General features: G+C 43.1%; 1 protein-coding gene across 1 annotated transcript in view; it reads left to right on the top strand.

Annotated features, from left to right (window-relative positions):
- The first annotated feature begins 2,156 nt into the window (after nucleotides 1–2,156).
- LOC120043921 (peripheral-type benzodiazepine receptor-associated protein 1) overlaps nucleotides 2,157–20,355 on the top strand; it is a 52,744-nt gene continuing 34,545 nt past the window's right edge. Inside the window, exons 1-5 of the mRNA XM_038988522.1 lie at nucleotides 2,157–2,261; nucleotides 4,512–4,562; nucleotides 5,867–5,887; nucleotides 11,353–11,527; nucleotides 12,849–13,066. Coding sequence (XP_038844450.1) covers nucleotides 2,160–2,261; nucleotides 4,512–4,562; nucleotides 5,867–5,887; nucleotides 11,353–11,527; nucleotides 12,849–13,066 — 567 coding nt within the window. The 5' untranslated portion in view covers nucleotides 2,157–2,159. The remainder of the gene's footprint in view (nucleotides 2,262–4,511; nucleotides 4,563–5,866; nucleotides 5,888–11,352; nucleotides 11,528–12,848; nucleotides 13,067–20,355) is intronic.

A 20,355-nucleotide genomic window follows, 5' to 3' on the forward strand; every position in this document is an offset into this window, starting at 1 on the left:
CACACAGAGGAGCAGCGACTACAGTTGCTGGTGAGAACAAATACATCAATGCCACAAATGCACACACACTCACACACATATGATTGACCCACTCACCTCGTACAATATACAACCCTGTCATGGCTAGCTATACTGACACATACACACATGCACATACCTCTCGTTGGAGACTGGACTGATATTATGAGTGGGATATGATGTAATGTTTGCTTGTAGTCTGGAGGATGGCTCACAGACAAATAATCGTTAGAACAAATCAGGCCACAGGTCTTCGCTTTTTAATAATCAATATTGTCGTGCTGCAGCTGTTGCGTCTCGTCAGTCAATTAGCCACTGAGTCCCCCCACACAGCACACATAACAGTCCTTCTGCAGTCATCATAATGCTTGGTTATTCTGTTGTGTCTGGCGATGGATGTTGAAATAAGCCGATTTTTATTTATTTATTTTTTCCATTTCGCTACTGGGGGGTGGGGGGGCCTGCATGACTGTGCATGTAAGCTGCATTTAGAGTAATTAAAGAATGCTAAGCTTGTTAATACCTCGTTGTTACCATGTCAGAGGTCAATATGGAAATCAAGAGCTTATATTTTATTTTGGAGCCAAAACAGATTGATCGTGATTTGTGCAGACACTTTTTGTCAAACACAAAAATGATATGTTAATATGCTTTGACATCTGATATGCACGACAGGGTATCATAGACATGGTACTGTAGCTGGGTAGGCTCACAGAACAGTGTACATGTGCATGATAGTCTTACTGTCTGACGTCAAATAGGCCTGTCACGTTTAGGAATAGGCAGCCAAAAACAACACACATATGATCACAACACTAAAAGCTCCTATTTCAAACACCGTGTTCAGATTTCAATGGGGCGAATATGGTCAGATATGGATGTTTCTGACGCATGTAGGTCGTGTAGTCGCTGTAACGTGACATGCTCTGGCTTTGTTTCAGAAACAGGAGCTGAGTAAGAAGAGAAAAGAATGTGAAAACCTTGAGCATGAAGTAAGGAAGAGACAGAAGAAATGTCTAGATTTGGTAAGACATCTTCAGGGCCGTCCACTCATGTGTTTGTTAACTACTGTACTCTCAGCGTGCTACTACCAGTGGACCAGGTGTTATGACCAACGGAAGCTGGTGAAGTGAGAACATCCCACTGGAATGGAATGAATGGAACAGTATCAACCACATGAAGGTTCCAATAATTCCATTCCAGCCATTACATTAAACCCATCCTGAAATGAAAGTGACACCAGCCTCCACTGATTACAGCACCAATGTTTCGGCTGTACTACAGTATAGTGACTATACTCTCTCTTGACTGGGACTGATGAGAAATAATGGCTTCATCCCTGGCTGTTGAATCTTGTCTTCTTGTTGTCGTTTGTGCTCTGACAGGAGAGCCTGCTTGAGGATGAGCGGGGCAAAAATGAACAACTAGAGGAGGAGGCGGATCTCCTCAGGAGGAAGGCACAGCTGCTCGACCAGGTCAGTCTCCATTCTATTCTATTGAGGGCCTCTTAGGCTTAGTGTTGTTTTGATGACAGAATAAATCTCTACATTATGGTTCAAATGGGAACCCTCAACAGTCTTTTCTGTCGTGAACCTTCAGTAGACTGGAAGGGCTTCTGTTTCTATGTTGGAATGGGACAGTATTTGTTTTGTCTGTCCTTCTCATGCTAGTCATGAGGAATGCCAGTACTCTCTCTCTATCCCCATCCCTCTCTCTCTCTCCCCATCCCTCTCTCTCAGGCCCAGGTTGAGAATGAGGAGCTGAGGGAAGACCTCTCTGAAGTGACCGCTCAACGTGATTCAGTTCTCGAGGAGAACCAGAGACTCCGTGCCAAACTGGAGAACCTAGAGCAGGTCCTAAAGGTACAGGCTCACCTCCAGTCTTCTGTTGCAACACTTCCAAGTTTCACTATTTCAGAACAAATGTGACGAAACCGGAGATCCCTGGGGCCAGGTTCACTTTGACTACAAACATAGTAGTGTTAGCATTTATTAGTAGTGTTGCCAGTATGCATTTGCTAGTAGTCTTGCCATTTGTCTGGGAATTTGCCTCATGGAAGCCGAGAGTAGAGAATATAGAGTAATTATGTCAGTGTTGTTTGACTACATGAAATACGTGTCTCCTTTGATTGCTTGCAGCATATGCGAGAGGTCGCTGAGCGAAGGCAGCAGCTGGAACTAGAACATGAGCAGGCACTGGCTATCCTCAAGTTTAAACAGGATGAGATCAAACGGCTACAGCGGGTGAGCAGCACCGTACATGGCCTCTGGTCCTCTGTAGCTCAGTTGGTAGAGCATGGTGCTTATAATGCCAGGACAGTGGGTTCAATTCCCAGGACCAATACGTAAAATGTATACTTACATAAAAATATATATAAATGGCATATACAGTGCATGTGGAAAGTAATCAGACCCCTTCCCTTTTTCCACATTTTGTTACGTTACAGCCTTATTATCAAATGGATTATATTGTTTGTTTTTTTCTCATCATTCTACACACAATACCCCATAATGACAAAGCAAAAACTGTTTTTTAGAATTTTTTACAAATGTATTATATCCATTTTTTATATCCTTATGTACATAAGTATTCAGAACCTTTGCAATTAGTCTTGAAATTGAGCTCAGGTGCATCCGGTTTCCATTGATCATCCTTGAGATGTTTCTACTACTTGATTGGAGTCCGCCTGTGGTAAATTCAATTGATTGGTTGCAGTGTATTCAGACCCCTTGATCTTTTTTAGGTTACAGCATTATTGTATTTTGATTTTTTGATTTTTTTCCCCCCTCATCAGTCTACACACAAAGCAAAAACAGTTATTTAGAAATGTTTGCTAATGTAAATATCAAACTTACATAAGTACTCAGACCCTTTACTCAATACTTTGTTGAAGCACCTTTGGCAGCGAGTACAGCCTTGAGTCTTCTTGGGTATGACGCTACAAGCTTGGCACAACTGTATTTGGGGAATTTCTCCCATTCTTCTCTGTAGATCCTCTCAAGCTTTGTCAGGTTGGATGGGGAGTGTTGCTGCAGAGCTATTTTCAGGTCTCTCTGAAGATGTTAGATCGGGTTCAAGTCCGGGCTCTGGCTAGGCCACTCAAGAACATTCAGAGACTTGTCCCAAAGCCACTCCTGCATTGTCTTGGCTGTGTGCTTAGGGTCGTTGTCCTATTGGTAGGTGAACCTTTGCCCCAGTCTGAGGTCCTGAGCGCTCTGGAGCACGTTTTCATCAAGAATCTCTCTGTACTTTGCTCTGTTCATCTTTGCCTCGATCCTGACTAGTATCCCAGTCCCCGGCACTGAAAAACATCCCCACAGCATGATGCTGCCACTACCATGCTTCACCGTATGGATGGTGCAGGTTTCCTCCAGACGTGATGCTTCGCATTCAGGCCAAAGAGTTCAATCTTGGTTTCATCAAACCAGAGAATCTTGTTTCCCATGGTCTGAGAGTCCTTTAGGTGCCTTTTGGCAAATTCCAAGCGGGCTGTCAGTACATTTTACTGAGGAATAGCTTCTGTCTGGTCACTCTACCATAAAGTCATGATTGGTGGAGTGCTGCATAGATGCTTTTTCCTTCTGGAAGGTTATCCCATCTCCACAGAGGAACTCTAGAGCTCTGTCCGAGTAACCATCGGGTTCTTGGTCACCTCCCTGACCAAGACCATTCTCCCCCGATTGCTCAGTTTGGCCGGGCGGCCAGCTCTAGGAAGTGTCTTGGTGATTCCAAACTTCTTCCATTTAAGAATGATGGAGGCCACTGTGTTCTTGAGGACCTTCAATGCTGCAGAAATGTTGTGGTACCCTTCCCCAGATCTGTCCCTCGACACAATCCTGGCTCTGAGCTCTACGGACAGTTCTTTCGACCTCTTGGCTTGGTTTTTGCTCTGACATACACTGTTGACTGTGGGACCTTATATAGACAGGTGTGTGTCATTCCAAACCATGTCCAATCAATTGAATTTACCACAGGTGGACTCCAATTAAGTTGTAGAAACATCTCAAGGATGATCAATGGAAACAGGATGCACCTGAGCGCAATTTCGAGTATCATAGCAAAGGGTCTAGATACTTATGTAAATAAGGTATTTCTGTTTTTTGTTTTAATACATTTGCAAAAAATTCTAAAATTGTTTTCACTTTGTTATTATGGGTTATTGTGTGTAGATTGCTAAGGATTGCTTTTTATTTAATCCATTTTAGATGTAACGTTACAAAGTAGAAAAAGTCAAAGAGTCTGAATACTTTCCAAATGCACTGTATATAACCACAACTGCCAAGAAACCCTGTTCCCAGCAATCACTCCGCAAAACCCAATCAAACTCAAATAAAAAATGTTGTCATCTCTTATATTATGGGTAATTAAGACTTTGTCCAGTAGGAGGCAGCCTTTGGGTGCAAAGTTGTTTGTTTAGTTCTAGAGAGAACTTTTGAGAGGGACTAGATGTGAACTAATAAATAAAAAACAGTGTTTATTTTTCAATTCAACAGGCTGAGTTTTTTGCCAAGAGGGAGCATGAGGGGGTGGTACAGTTGCTGGAGGTAAGTCTGGTCTTGATCTTGTATTTTTATGGTGCCAATAGAGGTCTAGAGCTTGTATTTCTATAGTGCAGACAGAGGTCTAGATCTTGTACTTCTATGGTGGAGTGCTGCATAGATGCTTTTTCCTTCTGGAAGGTTCTCCCATCTCCACAGAGGAACTTCTATGGTGCAGACAGAGGTCTAGATCTTGTATTTCTATGTTTCTGATGATATTTCTATTGGTGCAGAGGTGCGGTTGTTGTAGTTCTATAGACACTACATTATCATTCCCTCTCTGTCACATGAAGGTAGCCTGGCTGTGTAACACAGGACTGTCTATAAAAGGCAGGGCCTCCCTCAACATGCTATAGTATAGGCCTACAGACTTGGCTAATGAGACTGAGGTGAACTTGCACGCTCGAGGGGAATATATCAATATTTATCTAAGCCACAATAGCTAGTGGAAGTCACTGACTCTCTCTCTCTCTCTCTCCCCAGAGAAGTGAGGGGTAGAGTGTGTTTGTTTTAGAGCAGGGATCATCAACTAGATTCAGCCAAGGGACGATTTTTTCTTGAGCGGAAGGTCAGGGGGCCGGAACATAATTACAAATAATTTGTAGACTGCAAATTGACCGCAAGAAGCCCAAACAGATATAGTATTTTACCAAAGCATAATCATTTCAAACCTTGCTTACATTTGTGTACGACCACATATATCTCTCTATTATGCGTGGGAATACTTTGGAAAAGATTTCCAAACTAAAAATCACTTGGAGCTGATTTGCTAGTGTTTCTACAGTATTTTATGTTCAACAATTTAAACGGTGAAAGAACCTCCGACAGACTGATCATCATAGTGTATATTGTCATTGTGTCAGTAAACCCTTTGTTATACAGTGTGTTCATGTGTTGTGTTTCTCTGTGTAAATGAAGTGTGTATGTATTCTGTTGTAGGACTTGATCCAGCTTGTGTTGCAGAGGGAGCTGGTACAGTACCGTTACGCTCCTGTTTTGTTTGAATTGCTCATTACTATTCCTCCTACTCTCTTCCTCTCCATCTCTCTAAACAAAGACCATCACTTGTAAAAGTCTCTCTCTCCCTCCAGAGGAGGTATGGAAGACAGAGAGAAATAGTGATGAGATCATAGTGTCCATACGGTCCGTTTTCTATCCCCATCTCTATGATTTACGCCGACGGACCCTTCTCTCTCAGGACCTGGACTCTAATCTATTAACCATGTTTTTCTTCCTCAACTCCACTTTTCACAAGCATGAGTTTGTTTTTAAAGTGCTTTTTTTCTGTGCTTTGTTTCCCTGCTAACCAGACTACTCTGGACTGCATGCAGGTACCAGCAACACAAAGCCTCTGTCCTGATACTCTAGCCCAGATCCCAACCTCATCCACCCTGTTACCAACCCCCACCTTAAGCCTCTGTGTAGATAGATAGACAGACTACTACACCTTGCCTTTACAAAGTCCTAGACACAAGTGTCCTTGCAGCAAGTAGTGGCTAGTTAGTTTGAGAATCAAGGACAAATTTAAATGTGACCGGTGATACCCTGATTAGGGCTGTGGCGGTGATTGTCAAGCAAATAACTGACAGTCTCACAGTAACTTACCTTTATGAACATAAACACATTTAGCATCTCCTGGCTTCCATGCATAGCCTACAAGCCACTGATGCAGACCTTTGGAACATCTGCATTTTTAAAAGTCTAATAAATCCATGTATTATAGCCTACACCTTCACAATAAATCCATTATTTATTTTAGACAGGTCTAAAGAAACATTATATGAAGAAAATGTAGTCTATTTCAGAAGAACAGAATAGCATACTGAGTTGTCCTTATGTTAGGTCCTGATCTGGCTATGCCATATGGCTGTAGGCTACACTAGTTAATATAGCGAACAAGATTTGCTTAGAATTCTGTGACATTATTTTATACTATTTTATAGTATGAAGAATACAATTTAACATAACTGAATAAAATATAAATGATATTTTCTCCAAACGATTTGAGGGAGTGCGCACATGCAGCTATTTTGTGTTGAGCGGTTAACAAAGAAACAGGTACTCCTATATGCTGAATGTAGATGTATTTATGCAACTTTAGGCTAAATGTTTAGATGATGGAACTTATGATGATTTGAAAAGAGTTGCATGAAAGGCATCAGTCTCTCATTCACAATTTGAAAAGCACTTTATAATATTCTCATCAGGCCTTATGTAACTTTAGTTGTGATACAAATGTTGGGCTGTATGTTTACATTTTTAATACATTCTAAGGCTGCATTATGCGACTGTAATGATCATTTGAAAAAATGATGCATGAAACGCATGAAAGGCATGAGCTCTGCTTTGTTTTTTGCGCAGGCTGTACACACTTCATCGGTCTCTCCTTCACAATTTGACAAGCACTTGATAATGCCTCGAATTTCCCTGCTGCATTCCCTTTGTGTGGCCATAATGCCTCCTAAAAGGCTGAATGCAAAAAAAAAAAATCCATACCTTTTGCGGCCAGTGGCCGTTGTGCCCTTGGGCTGAATTTAACAATTAGAATTCGTGCCGAAACACCTCTCACTCACATGGCTCTCCATCACGTGATCTGGTCTTTCTCACAGGCTACAAGTACAGGCTGCGCGAAGACATCGGGCTGCAACTGCGTGCGTCCTTGTCCAAGGCGCATATTGTAGATATTGGAAGAACTGTCCACATTTACTTTTCGTCAGCTGAAAAGCAAAAGCACTAGCATATGTCAATCTACTATCCCCCATAGTACAAAAGTTGACCTATAAATATTCCAAACATACATAGTCTTGAACAGTTGTGGGATACGATAGATCCCAAATTAATACAACCACTAGGATCAAAAAACCTGTTTCAAGCAATGAGCCTGACGCAGCAGATGAGAACGTTTAGCTCAAAATGTTGATATACTATTAGGCTATTTCTTCACATTATAAGCACAGCAATGCGCACAGGACAGTAGGCTATAAGCGCAGGAAAAGCAGGAAAACACCATTCTCATAAGTGACCACAAATGCGATTTATACATGTTTTGCTTTTATTATGAAGGTAATTTTTATGATGAAAATGATCTTCCCCAAACTAGAAACTCACGTATGTATGCCAGTTAGGCTCTACACCCGCTGTAAAGTTATTTGGCCACTTTAGTTGTGATACAAACCTTGTCAAAACATATAGGCCTATGGACTAGGCTACATGAGGTGTGATTTGACTGTGATTTGAAAAAGTTACAAAAATCATAATGCGCTGTTTGCATTAAGCTAGGCTGTCACGCTGGTATAAAGGATTTGGAGACAGGCGCAGGAATACACAATAGGGGTTTTTAATACACCCAAAACAAACACGTATACAAAAACACTGGGCTGTACCCAAACAAACAAGCGAGGGTAAACCTCGTTGAATGACACGGGACGATACCCATAAAACACAACATGCTGCGTGCTTTATATAACAGCTGCACCAACGCATAGGTACTCACACCACCAACGGACATGGGAACAGTAACTGACAAAGACAGAGGGAACAGAGGGCACATATATAACATACTAATCAGGGGAAATGGGAACCAGGTGTGTGTAATCAGACAAGACAGTCCGGGGTTGATGATAATGAATCCCGTTCAGTGAAGCCTAGAAAGCCGGCTACGTACTGGTGAACAGAACATCAGTACCGGGGGGATCCGTGACGTAGGCATTATTCACGAGTGATAATAAATTATTCACAAGTGATATGCTAATGTTGTCACCCATTACACTATTCTTGATTTAATCTTGTCTTTAAATATACTAAATAATATATGTGTGAAATATGTTTTGATTTAGAATGGACCATTTGTAACGGCGTTCCTCCTCCTCTTCATCCGAAGAGGAGGAGCAGGGATTAAACCAAAATGCAGCGTCTTGATATGACATGATTTATTTAAGTAAAGACGAAAACACGAACTTCACTTGAAACTAAACAAAACAACAAACGGAGTAGACGAACCTGAACATAAGAACTTACATAACACGAAGAACTCACGAACAGGAAAATGACTACACAAAACGACGAACGAACGAAACAGTCCCGTATGGTGCAAACAAACACAGACACAGGAGACAACCACCCACAACAATCAATGTGAAAACACCTACCTTAATATGGCTCTCAATCAGAGGAAATGAAAACCACCTGCCTCTAATTGAGAGCCATATCAGGTCACCCTTTAAACCAACATAGAAACAGAAAACATAGACTGCCCACCCAAACTCACGTCCTGACCAACTAACACATACAAAACTAACAGAAAACAGGTCAGGAACGTGACACCATTATCATGCACCTATCTCGAAACGGGCAATGGAAAAAAATACATGTCATCTAGGCACTTAAAAAGCGATTGGAGGATGCTTTTCACATAGTTCATTTTCATGCCAGCCAGGTAGGCTATAATCCTGTTGTGAAGAGAAGCAATGTGCTAAATATTAGGACATTTGAGAAATAAATATGGTAGGCCTAGCCTACAGAAAGCTGATGGGATCCTCCTCTTTTTAATTGAGGCCATCACTCTGTTTTCTGACGCAATTGCATAGCCTATAGAAATGTTACGCAACATGAGCTCATGGGCTCTCATTAAGTGTTTGATTTTCGAATACATTTGCATTGATGTCAGAATGATTAGAGGGACAATAGAGTGCAGAGTTCCAGGCAGTTAGCAAGTTTGGTTGGCTACTAATGACCATCAGCAGCATCAGAGCTTGGAGAAGCCTAATATGGTCACCGTAACAGCCCTAAACCTGAGGCCGTATTTATTGTCTCTGGGGACTTTAATAAAGCAAATCTGAGGAAAACGCTACCGAAGTTCTATACCTGAAGTTATTGGTTTCTAGGATGTATTTATGGAAAGGCAAAGATGGCCTCGTATGTTCTCTAGCTACAGCAGAGGTGGTCTATAGTGTTGTAACAGGCTTTGAATACAACACGACAAGCTTATTTGGGCTCTCTCTGAGAGGTGATAGGCTCCAGCCAGGCCGGCGTGTGTCAGTGTACTGTCCTATGTGCCTTTTCCTACACATCTGTGTGGTTCAGCCAGTTACATAACAAGCCTAGTAGTAATTGTGTTCATTTTAAATAATCCCTTTGTGTTGACACGGAGAAACCCTCTGATGCCGGCTGGCCCTCAGTGTGTGAATGTGTATTAGTATGTGTCCGTGTGTGCGCTAGCGCTGTGTGTATGGACGTGTTTCACTATACACGTCCACACACACACACAGAGAGAGAGAGTGGAATGTGAGGGAGGGAGTGGAGTGTGAGAGAATGAGTGAGTGAGGGAGGAATTGGAGTGTGAGAGAGTGAGTGTAGGTGATTAAAGTCAGTGTTAAACAGGTCAGGCCGAGTGACGCTGCTGTTAGATTACTCTATGGCACGAAATCCAGTCCCCCGCTGGGCTGAGTAAACTGAACCTTGTTCATAGGAGAATTGGCTTGGTTCTTAAGCTCAAGGTGTTAAGATAGAGTTAGCCTGCTTTCTTGGCAGTCGAGCTGTGACCCTGACATAGTGGGGCTTCTCTCTCTCTTCCCTCTCTCTCTCTCTCCTCTCAACGTAGTTTTGTATCTCGCTATTGGGAGCTTGATCTATCCTATAGTCAGCACAGTGACTCAAATCTCGTAAGAGAACGGGTAGCATGCCCCCACCAAAATAAAATACTTTTGTGAACCAACACTTGCACTTGACTTTTTCCGCCCTTACTAGCTCTGACTTTGCTGTTAGCTACTTTATTGAGGAAAGATGTTCTTACTATGACTGTGATATCTTAAGATGAATGCACTAATTGTAAGTGAGCGTCTGTTAAATTACTAAAATGTAAAATGTCATACATTAGCTGGATCTACTTGCTATATCTCCCACTTTGTGACTTGGTTCATGTTAGAGTTCGAGCAGTCATTTGGGACAGGCTGTGCTTGGTGGTGTAGGTGAGAGGTTTGACAGGAAGGTGTGTGTGTGTGTGTGTGTGTGTGTGTGTGTGTGTGTGTGTGTGTGTGTGTGTGTGTGTGTGTGTGTGTGTGTGTGTGTGTGTGTGTGTGTGTGTGTGTGTGTGTGTGTGTGTGTGTGTGTGTGTGTGTGTGTGTGTGTGTGTGTGTGTGTCAGTGCACGTGTGTTTCGTTTAGCTAGGGGCCCTGTCACATCACTACCAGGAAACTCCCACCACAACCGGAAGTGAAAGCAGCCGGTTATAGAAACTCACTGGGGGCTGATGCTAAACCCTGTTAGAGCGTTCTGACTGAGCTGTGGCCGTGGCTTTGCTAGTGTGACTGTGAGCGCTGCTGAACTGTGTCGGAGGACATGCAACTCGCTGCAAACTACGCTAGCTACGCTTCAGATTCTGTTTGTCACCCACAAAACCAACACCTCCTACTAAGGCCCTGAAACCTGTTACTCAACCTTCTCACTCCTTTTCCCGCCTTTTTGTCTTTTCATTTGATCCTAAATGTGATTGTAATTGTGAGTGTTTATGCATATAATAAGTCAATTTTTTAAAGTTGATATTCCAGTAGTATAATTTTTAAATAGGCAGATTGTCAAAGTAGGCCACCACACAAATACCCTTTCATTAGCCTATGATATTTTGTTTGCCTAGGAGCTGAAACTAAATCGTGTGTGTGTGTGTGTGTGTGTGTGTGTGTGTGTGTGTGTGTGTGTGTGTGTGTGTGTGTGTGTGTGTGTGTGTGTGTGTGTGTGTGTGTGTGTGTGTGTGTGTGTGTGTACGTGTGTGTACCTCTATCTCTCTCTGTGCTGTCTTCAGTCTAAGGTGCGTGAGTTGGAGGATAAATGTCGCAGCCAGAGTGAACAGTTCGGCCTGCTCAGCCATGAGCTGGAGACCTTCCGACTGCAGGCCGGCAAACTGGACCTGGCTGGCTCCGCACTCCTCACTAACCATGCCCTCTGCCATCTGACCAACGGTGTGGGCCTCGCTGGGGGTAACCATGGCAACCGTTATTACCATCATGTTCCTGATACATGCCGAAGGGCAACCGTTATTACCATGATATTACCCTAACCATTAAAACCATATCATAATACCGTCACGACACCAATACATTCCACATGCTCACTCATATTCCCTTCATGAAATACACTCCCCATCCCAATAAATGCATCTTCATATGGCCTTTGTATGCCCCCTCTGGCTCATTTTAACTACTAATACTGAATCTCCCTCAGGCACAGTTTACCAATATGGTCTATAGTTCCTACCAAGATTGATTGTACACATGAAGATTGCTAAACTAAAGAGTGTTTGTTCCAACCCTGGATCTCCATTTAGGATTGTGTTGGTATTACTTTTAGATCGACATGATTACGTTTGAAAGGGATTCCATATGATGCAGACCCGGACTAAGAACATATTATATTGTAATCCTGGCCGCCACTGGCTTTAAAGTATCCCTTCAAATCCCTATTGTATCCATCCATCCCTCCCTCCAGCCATGTACAGTAGGTGTTCTGTTTCTGTTGTAGATCAAGGTGGCCTACCTATGGGATGATTTGAACTCTCTGGGTGATGATGTGGACTGGAGGAGAGAGATACTCTCCCTTAGGACTCCTCGCTACCATGTACTGCTACTGTTCCTAGAGATCTTGGGTCATTGAGACTGTCACTGCTACCATGAGCACTATCACTCCCTTTCCTGGTCTTTTTTGAGTAACTTGGTACCTGAAATCACTGTTAGGTTCATTGTAACGACCCACATATTCAAAATCAATTGGTTTGGTTTGGTGGGGCTTGCAGTGAGTGGCTGAATGAATGATGCCACACATATACAATCCCTCTCACACAAAGGTCCCAAACACACACAGAGACGTGGGTCAACAACGGTGAGTGAGTGATATCCGGGCTGTATGGTTAAGCCCCTTAGTTCTTTCTGGCCCCGGTGTGCCATGTATGGTGCTGTGCTCGGGGGTCGTGACCTCTAAGCACAGAGACAGATGGGGACAGGAGGGTTTTACTCCCTCCACTCCACTGTTTAATCAGCCAGGGACCTAGAACACCAACTCCCAAATGGATAACTACAAACAGGTCACAGAAGAGGGTGTATGTTTGTAGCCTGAGGTGGTCCAGCAGTCTAGGCCACTGCCTCCAGACCACATGTACTTGTGCTCACATGGGTTCCAATCCGACCCACTGCTCTTCTAGCACACTTTCTCCTAACTTTCCTGTTACTCTCTCGCTATCCTTTCAATGAAACATGAAAAAAGCAAAGAGATTTGTTTGCTCATGTACCTTCCTCCTCCCTGTAGATGTGGCGGCAACTCTCCAGATGGGGGCCACCCCTCACGCTGCGGGTCTCACACGCTCCCCCACCACCAAGCACCGTGAGCTGCCCACCATCAGCCTGACCAAGTCCTCCAGCTCCCCCAAGTCTGTCTCTGACACCACCCACCTCTCCCCAAAGTCAGCCGAGTCCCACCACAGCCCCCATCACAGCCCACGCAGGACCAGCCCCACGCCACACGAGGTGAGACCTCTAACACTGTTTCACATCATTTAATCCCGATTTATTGCATAGGGAAAGTCACTACTTAATTCATATGGGGAGTTTCTTGTTCAACTTAAAAACATAGTACAGTAGTCTCACTAACGGTAGGACTAGATGACAATTTCAGATTGGCTTAGTATTTGAGTTTTGTTTAAAGGGATACTTCAGGATTTTGGCAATAAGGCCCTTTATCTACTTCCCCAGAGTCAGATGAACTCGTGGTTACTATTTTTATGTCGGTTTCCAGTATGTAGGAAGTTAGAGGTAGTTTTGCGTGCCAATGCTAACTAGCGTTAGCGCAATGACTGGAAGTCTATGGGTATCTACTAGTGACACACACAATAATCTTCTACACAAAGAGATTAAGATACTTTTTTGCATTAGACATGCTGCTGACGTCTTTAGTCATGAAAATAACTGCAATGCTATTTTCAATTAATTGGGTTCAAATATTCCTCAAGATCAAACCGCTCGTATGGATTGTCTCCTCCTTTTCAACTCTGTGGTTAGGACAGATTGCTTGTTGAGATTAACAAAATGTCACAGTCATTCCTATGGATTTGCACGTCAGACTTCATGGATTTAAAAACGTCATTAGCCTTTCTCTCTGTCTCTCACACTGTGCTGACTGTACTATCAAACAGCCTAGGCTTCAATAAATAAAGGCAAATACAACACATACATTGCTAGAGATAAGAGAATAGGACCCTGTTGAGGTTGGGTGGTCTGACTCTTCTTTCATACAGTGTCCAGCTTTGTGCCTTAACCTTTCTCTCTCTCTCTCTCTCACATGGCACTGTCATGTAGCATACTGGCCAGAGACAAATGCAGCACTTATTATACAATTCAAAAGATAAGACCCTTTTGGGTTGGGCTTTTAAACCATTTCTTCCATGTTTTAAAGCAGCAGACCTCTCCCTCATCCAGTGTCCAGCTGTGTGTTGTAGCTAGCTGATGTCTGTCCTGCGTGCCCCAGCCAGCCAGTGTTGGGTCTAAGTCTCTCTGTAGTAGATCTTTATCCTGCCTCCCTCTCATCCATCTAAACCAGCCAGGTCAGGACAGGCAGCACCAGCAGCAGCTAGCTCTCTAAAGCTCATATTTAGTGAGATAATCCCACTGCTGTGGATTATTAAGGTTGTAGTAGTTGTAAGTGATTATCCTTAAAAGGTTTTTTGCTGGCAGGGAGCGATAAAAAATATGCCTGTTACTTATTGTTTATGCATAATGTATCACTCAGACCTTATAATTAGACATACGGCCAGTCGACAAACAAAACACTCAACGTTTGTATCGGTGTGTGTGTATATCCGTGTGTGTATCTGAACCCTATCAAAGTAGTGCACTATATATAGGGATGTAGTGCAATATAGCCTATAGGGAATAGGGTGCAATTTCATCCTACTGGCAGCGATTGTTTGTGTCGGCCTACAGCAGGGTCTGCAACAAGCGGCCAGTGGGCCAAAACCGGCCTGCAAGTGAATTTTTGGGGTCCTCCAAAGTTTTTAGTAAAGATATTATAATTATTATTTTTTAAATCACCAGGAATGAATCCCCAAAATATTTATATGTATGAAATCTGTTCCCAAGTATACAGAGACGTACAGTGGGGCTCAAAATTATTGGATCCCTTAACCTGTATGCTCTCGTTGGCTGGCCCTCGCTACATATCCATCGCCAGACCCACTGGCTCCAGGTCATCTATAAGTCTTTGCTAGCTCACTGGTCACGATAACAACACCCACCTGTAGCACACGCTCCAGCAGGTATATCTCACTGGTCATCCACAAAGCCAACACCTCCTTTGGCCGCCTTTCCTTCCAGTTCTCTGCTGCCAACGACTGGAACGAATTGCAAAAATCGCTGAAGCTGGAGACTTATAGTTCTCTCAGTAACTTTAAACATCAGTTATCTGAGCAGCTAACCGATCGCTGCAGCTGTACATAGCCCATCTGTAAATAGCCCATCCAATCTACCTACCTCATCCCCATATTGTTTTTATTGACTTTTCTGCTATTTGGAAAACCAGTATTTCTACTTGCACATCATCATCTGCACATCTATCACTCCAGTGTTAATTTGCTAAATTAGAATTACTTGCTACTATGGCCTATTTATTGCCTTACCTCCTCACGCCATTTGCACACAATGTATATAGACAATTTTTTTTCTATTGTGTTATTGACTGTACGCTTGTTTATTCCATGTGTATCTCTCTGTGTTGTTGTTTGTGTCGCACTGCTTTGCTTTATCTTGGCCAGGTCGCAGGTGTAAATGAGAACTTGTTCTCAACTCGACTACCTGGTTAAATAAGGGTGAAATAAATAAAAAATAAAGAAGGGCAAAAAAAGATAGATTAAAAAGATAAAGTAATACAAATACTGTGCAAAATGTATTAAAAACTAAAACTATGTTTTAAGTTAGAAGTAGGCATTGGTCTGAAGCCGAAAAATAAAGGAAATTCACGAGCACCACAATCCCTACTCCTCTCATGGTTTTCCAGCACACAGCTTTGAGCTACTACAGTTGCTATGTTGATCTAACAAAGTGCAGGTTACTTAGGATTCAGACCTTCTGTTATCCTCGCAAGTGTGTGTGTGGGGGGGATGCTGGAGTATTGAAAACAGGGGATCCAATTATTTTCATATTTTTTAGATTTGTTTTTATTACTTGTTAAACAAAATCTATTTTACTGAGCAATTGTATTAGTATAGAAAAAATGTCATTAGCATGCAATATAGCTCAATCAAGGTATAAAATTATTGTTATTTTTCTAATACAGTCACTTTTTGGGCTTACTTGTGGTTGATTTGCAGTGTACAAATTATTATCAAATCAAAATGTTATTTGTCACATGCTTCATAAACAACAGGTGTGAAATGCTAACTTACAGGCCCTGCCCAACAATGCAAAGAGAACAATTATAAATAATAATAACACAAGGAATAAATACACAGTAATGATAATTTTGCTATGTGCAAGGGTATGAGGTAATTGAGGTAGATACTATATATACACATATAGGTAAGGGTAAAGAATAAATAGTAGGAGCAGCGTATGTGAGTCAAAAGAGTTAGTGCAAAAAGGGTCAATGCAGATAGATGACAAAATAGCTACCTGGACTATCTTAACTGTCTTATGGCTTGGGGGTAGAAGCTGTTCAGGGTCCTGTTGGTTCCAGACTTGGTGCATCGGGACCACTTGCCGTGCTGTAGCAAAGAGAACAGTCTATGACTTGGGTGGCTGCAGTGGTGTAAAGTACTTAATTCAAAATACTTTAAAGTAATACTTAAGTAGTTTTTGGGGGTATCTGTACTTGACTTTAATATTTATATTTTTGGCAACATTTACTTTTACTTCACTACATTCCTTAAAAAAATGTTTAATTTTTACTCCATACATTTTCCCTGACACCCAAAATGTACATTTCGAATGCTTAGCAGGACAGAGAAGTTGTCCAAGTAACTCACTTCTAAAGAGAACATCCCTGGTTATCAGGTTTGAAGGTAAGAGCCAGATGCAGACTGTGTCGAAGTAACAATGTTTATTACAGAAACAGGGCAGGCAAATGACAGGTCAAGGCAGGCAGGGGTCGATAACCAGAGTAGTGGGGGAAAGGTACAGGACGGCAGGCAGGCTCAGGGTCGGGTCAGGCAGAGGTCGGTAATCCAGAGGTGGGGCAAAGGTACAGGACGGCAGGCTCAGGGGCAGGCAGATTGGTCAGGCAGGCGGGTTCAGAGACAGGACAGGCAAGGGTCAAAACCAGGACAACGAGAAAAAGAGAGACTGGGGAAAAGCAGGAGCTGAGACAAAAAAACACTGTGAGATATAGGTTTAACTCTGGGCACATGAGAAGTGGGATGTATATGAAGGGTGCGGGGTAACAGAAGACGAACAGCAGAGGGGGTAATAATTTTGGAAATGGGACAATAAACCGGGGGGAGAGTTTGCGGGATTCCACCCGGAGGGGCAGATCCCGGGTGGATAGCCATACCTTCTGCCTGAGACGATACCGGGGAGCCAGGGTCCGATGGCGATCCGCATGTCGTCGATACCTGGAGGTGGTCTTGAGGAGGGCCGACCGAGCTCTCCTCCAGGTACGACGACAAAGGCGGTCAAACATCTGGGCAGAAGGAATGCTGACCTCTTCCTCCTGCTCGGGGAAGAGCGGGGGCTGATACCCCAAGGGAACACTGAAAAGGAGAACAGGGGAGGGTGTTGCGGGCGTATTCGACCCACACCAGTTGCTGGCTCCAGGAGGTGGGGTTGGCGGAGACCAGGCATCGCAGATTAGTCTCCAGATCCTGGTTCGCTCGCTCTGACTGGCTGTTGGACTGGGGGTGGAATCAGGAGGACAGGCTGGCCAGACGACCCAATGAGGGTGCAGAACGTCTTCCAGAACCGAGACGAGAACTGAGGGCCCCGGTTAGAGACCATGTCAACCGGTTGTCCATGGATCCGGAAAATGTGCTGGGCCGTCTCCTTGGCAGAGGGTAGTTTGGGTAGAGGAATGAAGTGGGTGGCTTTGGAAAACGAATTCACCACAGTGAGGATGGCAGTGTTGCCATCAAATGGGGGAAGACCCGTGACAAAGTCATCGTCCCCCCCCGGGTTCGGCTGGGAATGCTGTGCCTCCCGGACCTGTTTCCCTATACCCCAGCTGAGTGGGCCATCGCAAGGCAAGGATGGTCTCGGGCTCCGGGGTAATAGCCGTGGGGCTATAACGGCGAGACAGTGCTTCCGGCTTGACATTCTTGGATCCCGGCCGATATGAGAGGGAGAAATTGAAGCGTGTGAACAGCAGGGCCCATCTAGCTTGCCTGGAGTTGAGGCGTTTGGCGGTGAAGAGATACTCCAGATTTTTGTGGTCAGTCCATACAATGAACGGGTGTTCTGCACCTTCCAGCCAGTGCCTCCATTCCTCCAACTCCATCTTCACTGCGAGATTCTCACGATTTCTGCGCTACAGGCAAAGTGAAATGATACAATGAATTTGCTCGTGATGCATGCAGCTCTAATGATGTGTAACATTGGTCCAGGGTTTCCGTTAGCCAGTAATTGCAGGCTTTTGGCCGATTCTAAAATTAATTGAAAGCCAATAAATACAATTGTAGCCAGCCAAATTGTCCGGGCAGCATATCATACATCCCAATTTCACGCTTTAGCACCATTCTCTCACTCCTTGCCCGCTGCCTTACGTGCATGCTGCTGAGGAGAGAGAGCGAGAGAGGATCCTTGGGCTACTGTTGATTGCGAAGATGGAGGCCTTTTTCAATGGAGTAAAATTAAGTTAGAGCGTGACCTATGCCTTTTAGTGAAAAGCCTAGAAGTGGAATGCCCTCGATATGGACAAGTTTTAATGTTGTAGTGGACAAAGATGGGAAGAATGTTGGCGCTGCCAAATGTAGGCTACTGTGCAACTCGCTATTCAGGTAGTCATTTTTTTTTTTGTATTTATAGTCATTGGTTTTATTATTATTATTACTGTATATCATTGTTATCATTGTAGGCATATCTAAACCAGTTATTTAAATATGCAAATGTGTTTTTTTTCTTCATTCTGTTGAGACATTTTCGTTGGCTGAATTAAGTTCGATCTGTCATGTAATTGTGTGTTCCGTATTTAGTTTTAGATGGGTTATACAGTGCATTTGGAAAGTATTCATAATTCCTTGACTTTTTCCACGTGTTGTTACCTCACAGCCTAATTCTAAGAGATGAGATGTTTCTTCAACTTGATTGGAGTCAGCCTGTGGTAAATTCAATTGATTGGACATGATTTGGAACGGCCACACACCTGTCTATATAAGATCCACAGTTGACAGTGCATGTCAGAGCAAAAACCAAGCCATGAAGTCAAAGGAATTGTCCGTAGAGCACCGAGACAGGATTGTGTCAAAGCACAGATCTGGGGAACGGTACAAAACAAATTCTGCAGCAGAACACAGTGGCCTCCACCATTCTTAAATGGAAGAAGTTTGGAAGCACCAAGACTCTTCCTAGAGCTGGCCACCTGGCCAAACTGAGCAATCGGGAGAGAAGGGCTTTTGTCAGGGAGGTGACCAAGAACCCGATGGTCAGTCTGAAAGAGCTCCAGAGTTCCTCTGTGGATATGGGAGAATCTTCCAGAAAGACAACCGTCTCTGCAGCACTCCAACAATCAGACATGGGCCAGATGGAAGCCAACCTCAGTAAAATGCACATGACAGCCCGCTTGGAGTTTGCCAAAAGGCACCTAAAGGACTCTCAGACCAATGAAAACAAGATTCTCTGGTCTGATTAAACAAATATTGAACTCTTTAGCCTGAATGCCAAGCGTCACGTCTGGAGGAAACCTGGTACCATCCCTACAGTGAAGCATGGTGGTGGCAGCAAAGAGAAAAAGAAAGATGAACAGACCAAAGTACAGAGATTCTTGATTTGCACAAATTTCAAAAAACTTTTTTCTTTGTCATTATGGGGTATTGTGTGTAGATTGTCAAGGGAAAAAAACAATTATCTATTTTAGAATAAGGCTGTAACGTAACAAAAATTTTAAAAAGTCAAGGGGTCTGAATACTTTCCCGAATGCACTGTAAGTAGACCTGTTGTAAAATAAATATCATTAGCCTATTCCTGTCATTTGTTTGGTATGGTAGGCAGTAGACCATTCTTGGTAATTGCTGTAATACAGCCTGTTCATAACTTAAACCAGTTATTTTGTTTCATTCTGAGCAAGTTGCTTTTGCCAAATTAAGTTCCAATTGTAATGTTTGCCGCAATATAACATCCTGCTCGTATTTTCCCTATTAAAATTTACTTGACTTACTTTTGATGTTACCTTAATAAAATTGCAAAACTTTTGTGAAGGTTTGGTGTGGTGAGGAAATAAGTATATTTATACTGCAGGCATATGATATGAAGGCAGTGCGCACCAACTGACACCGACAGTTGAACTTGAGGAATAATGTTTTAGGCCAGTGGTTCCCAAACTTTTTATAGTCCCGTACCCCTTCAAACACTTAACCTCCAGCTGCGTACCCCCTCTAGCACCAGGGTCAGCGCATTCTCAAATGTTGTCTTTTGCCATCATTGTAAGCATGCCACACATACTATACGATACATTTATTAAACATAAGAATGAGTGAGTTTTTGTCATAACCCCGCTCGTGGGAAGTGACAAAGCGCTCTTATAGGACCAGGGCACAAATAATAATATTATAATAATCAACAATTTTGCTCTTTATTTGACCATCATACATATAAAACCTTATTTGTTCATCGAAAATTGT

This window comes from Salvelinus namaycush, chromosome 3 (assembly GCF_016432855.1).
Source record: "Salvelinus namaycush isolate Seneca chromosome 3, SaNama_1.0, whole genome shotgun sequence".
NCBI lineage: Eukaryota > Metazoa > Chordata > Actinopteri > Salmoniformes > Salmonidae > Salvelinus > Salvelinus namaycush.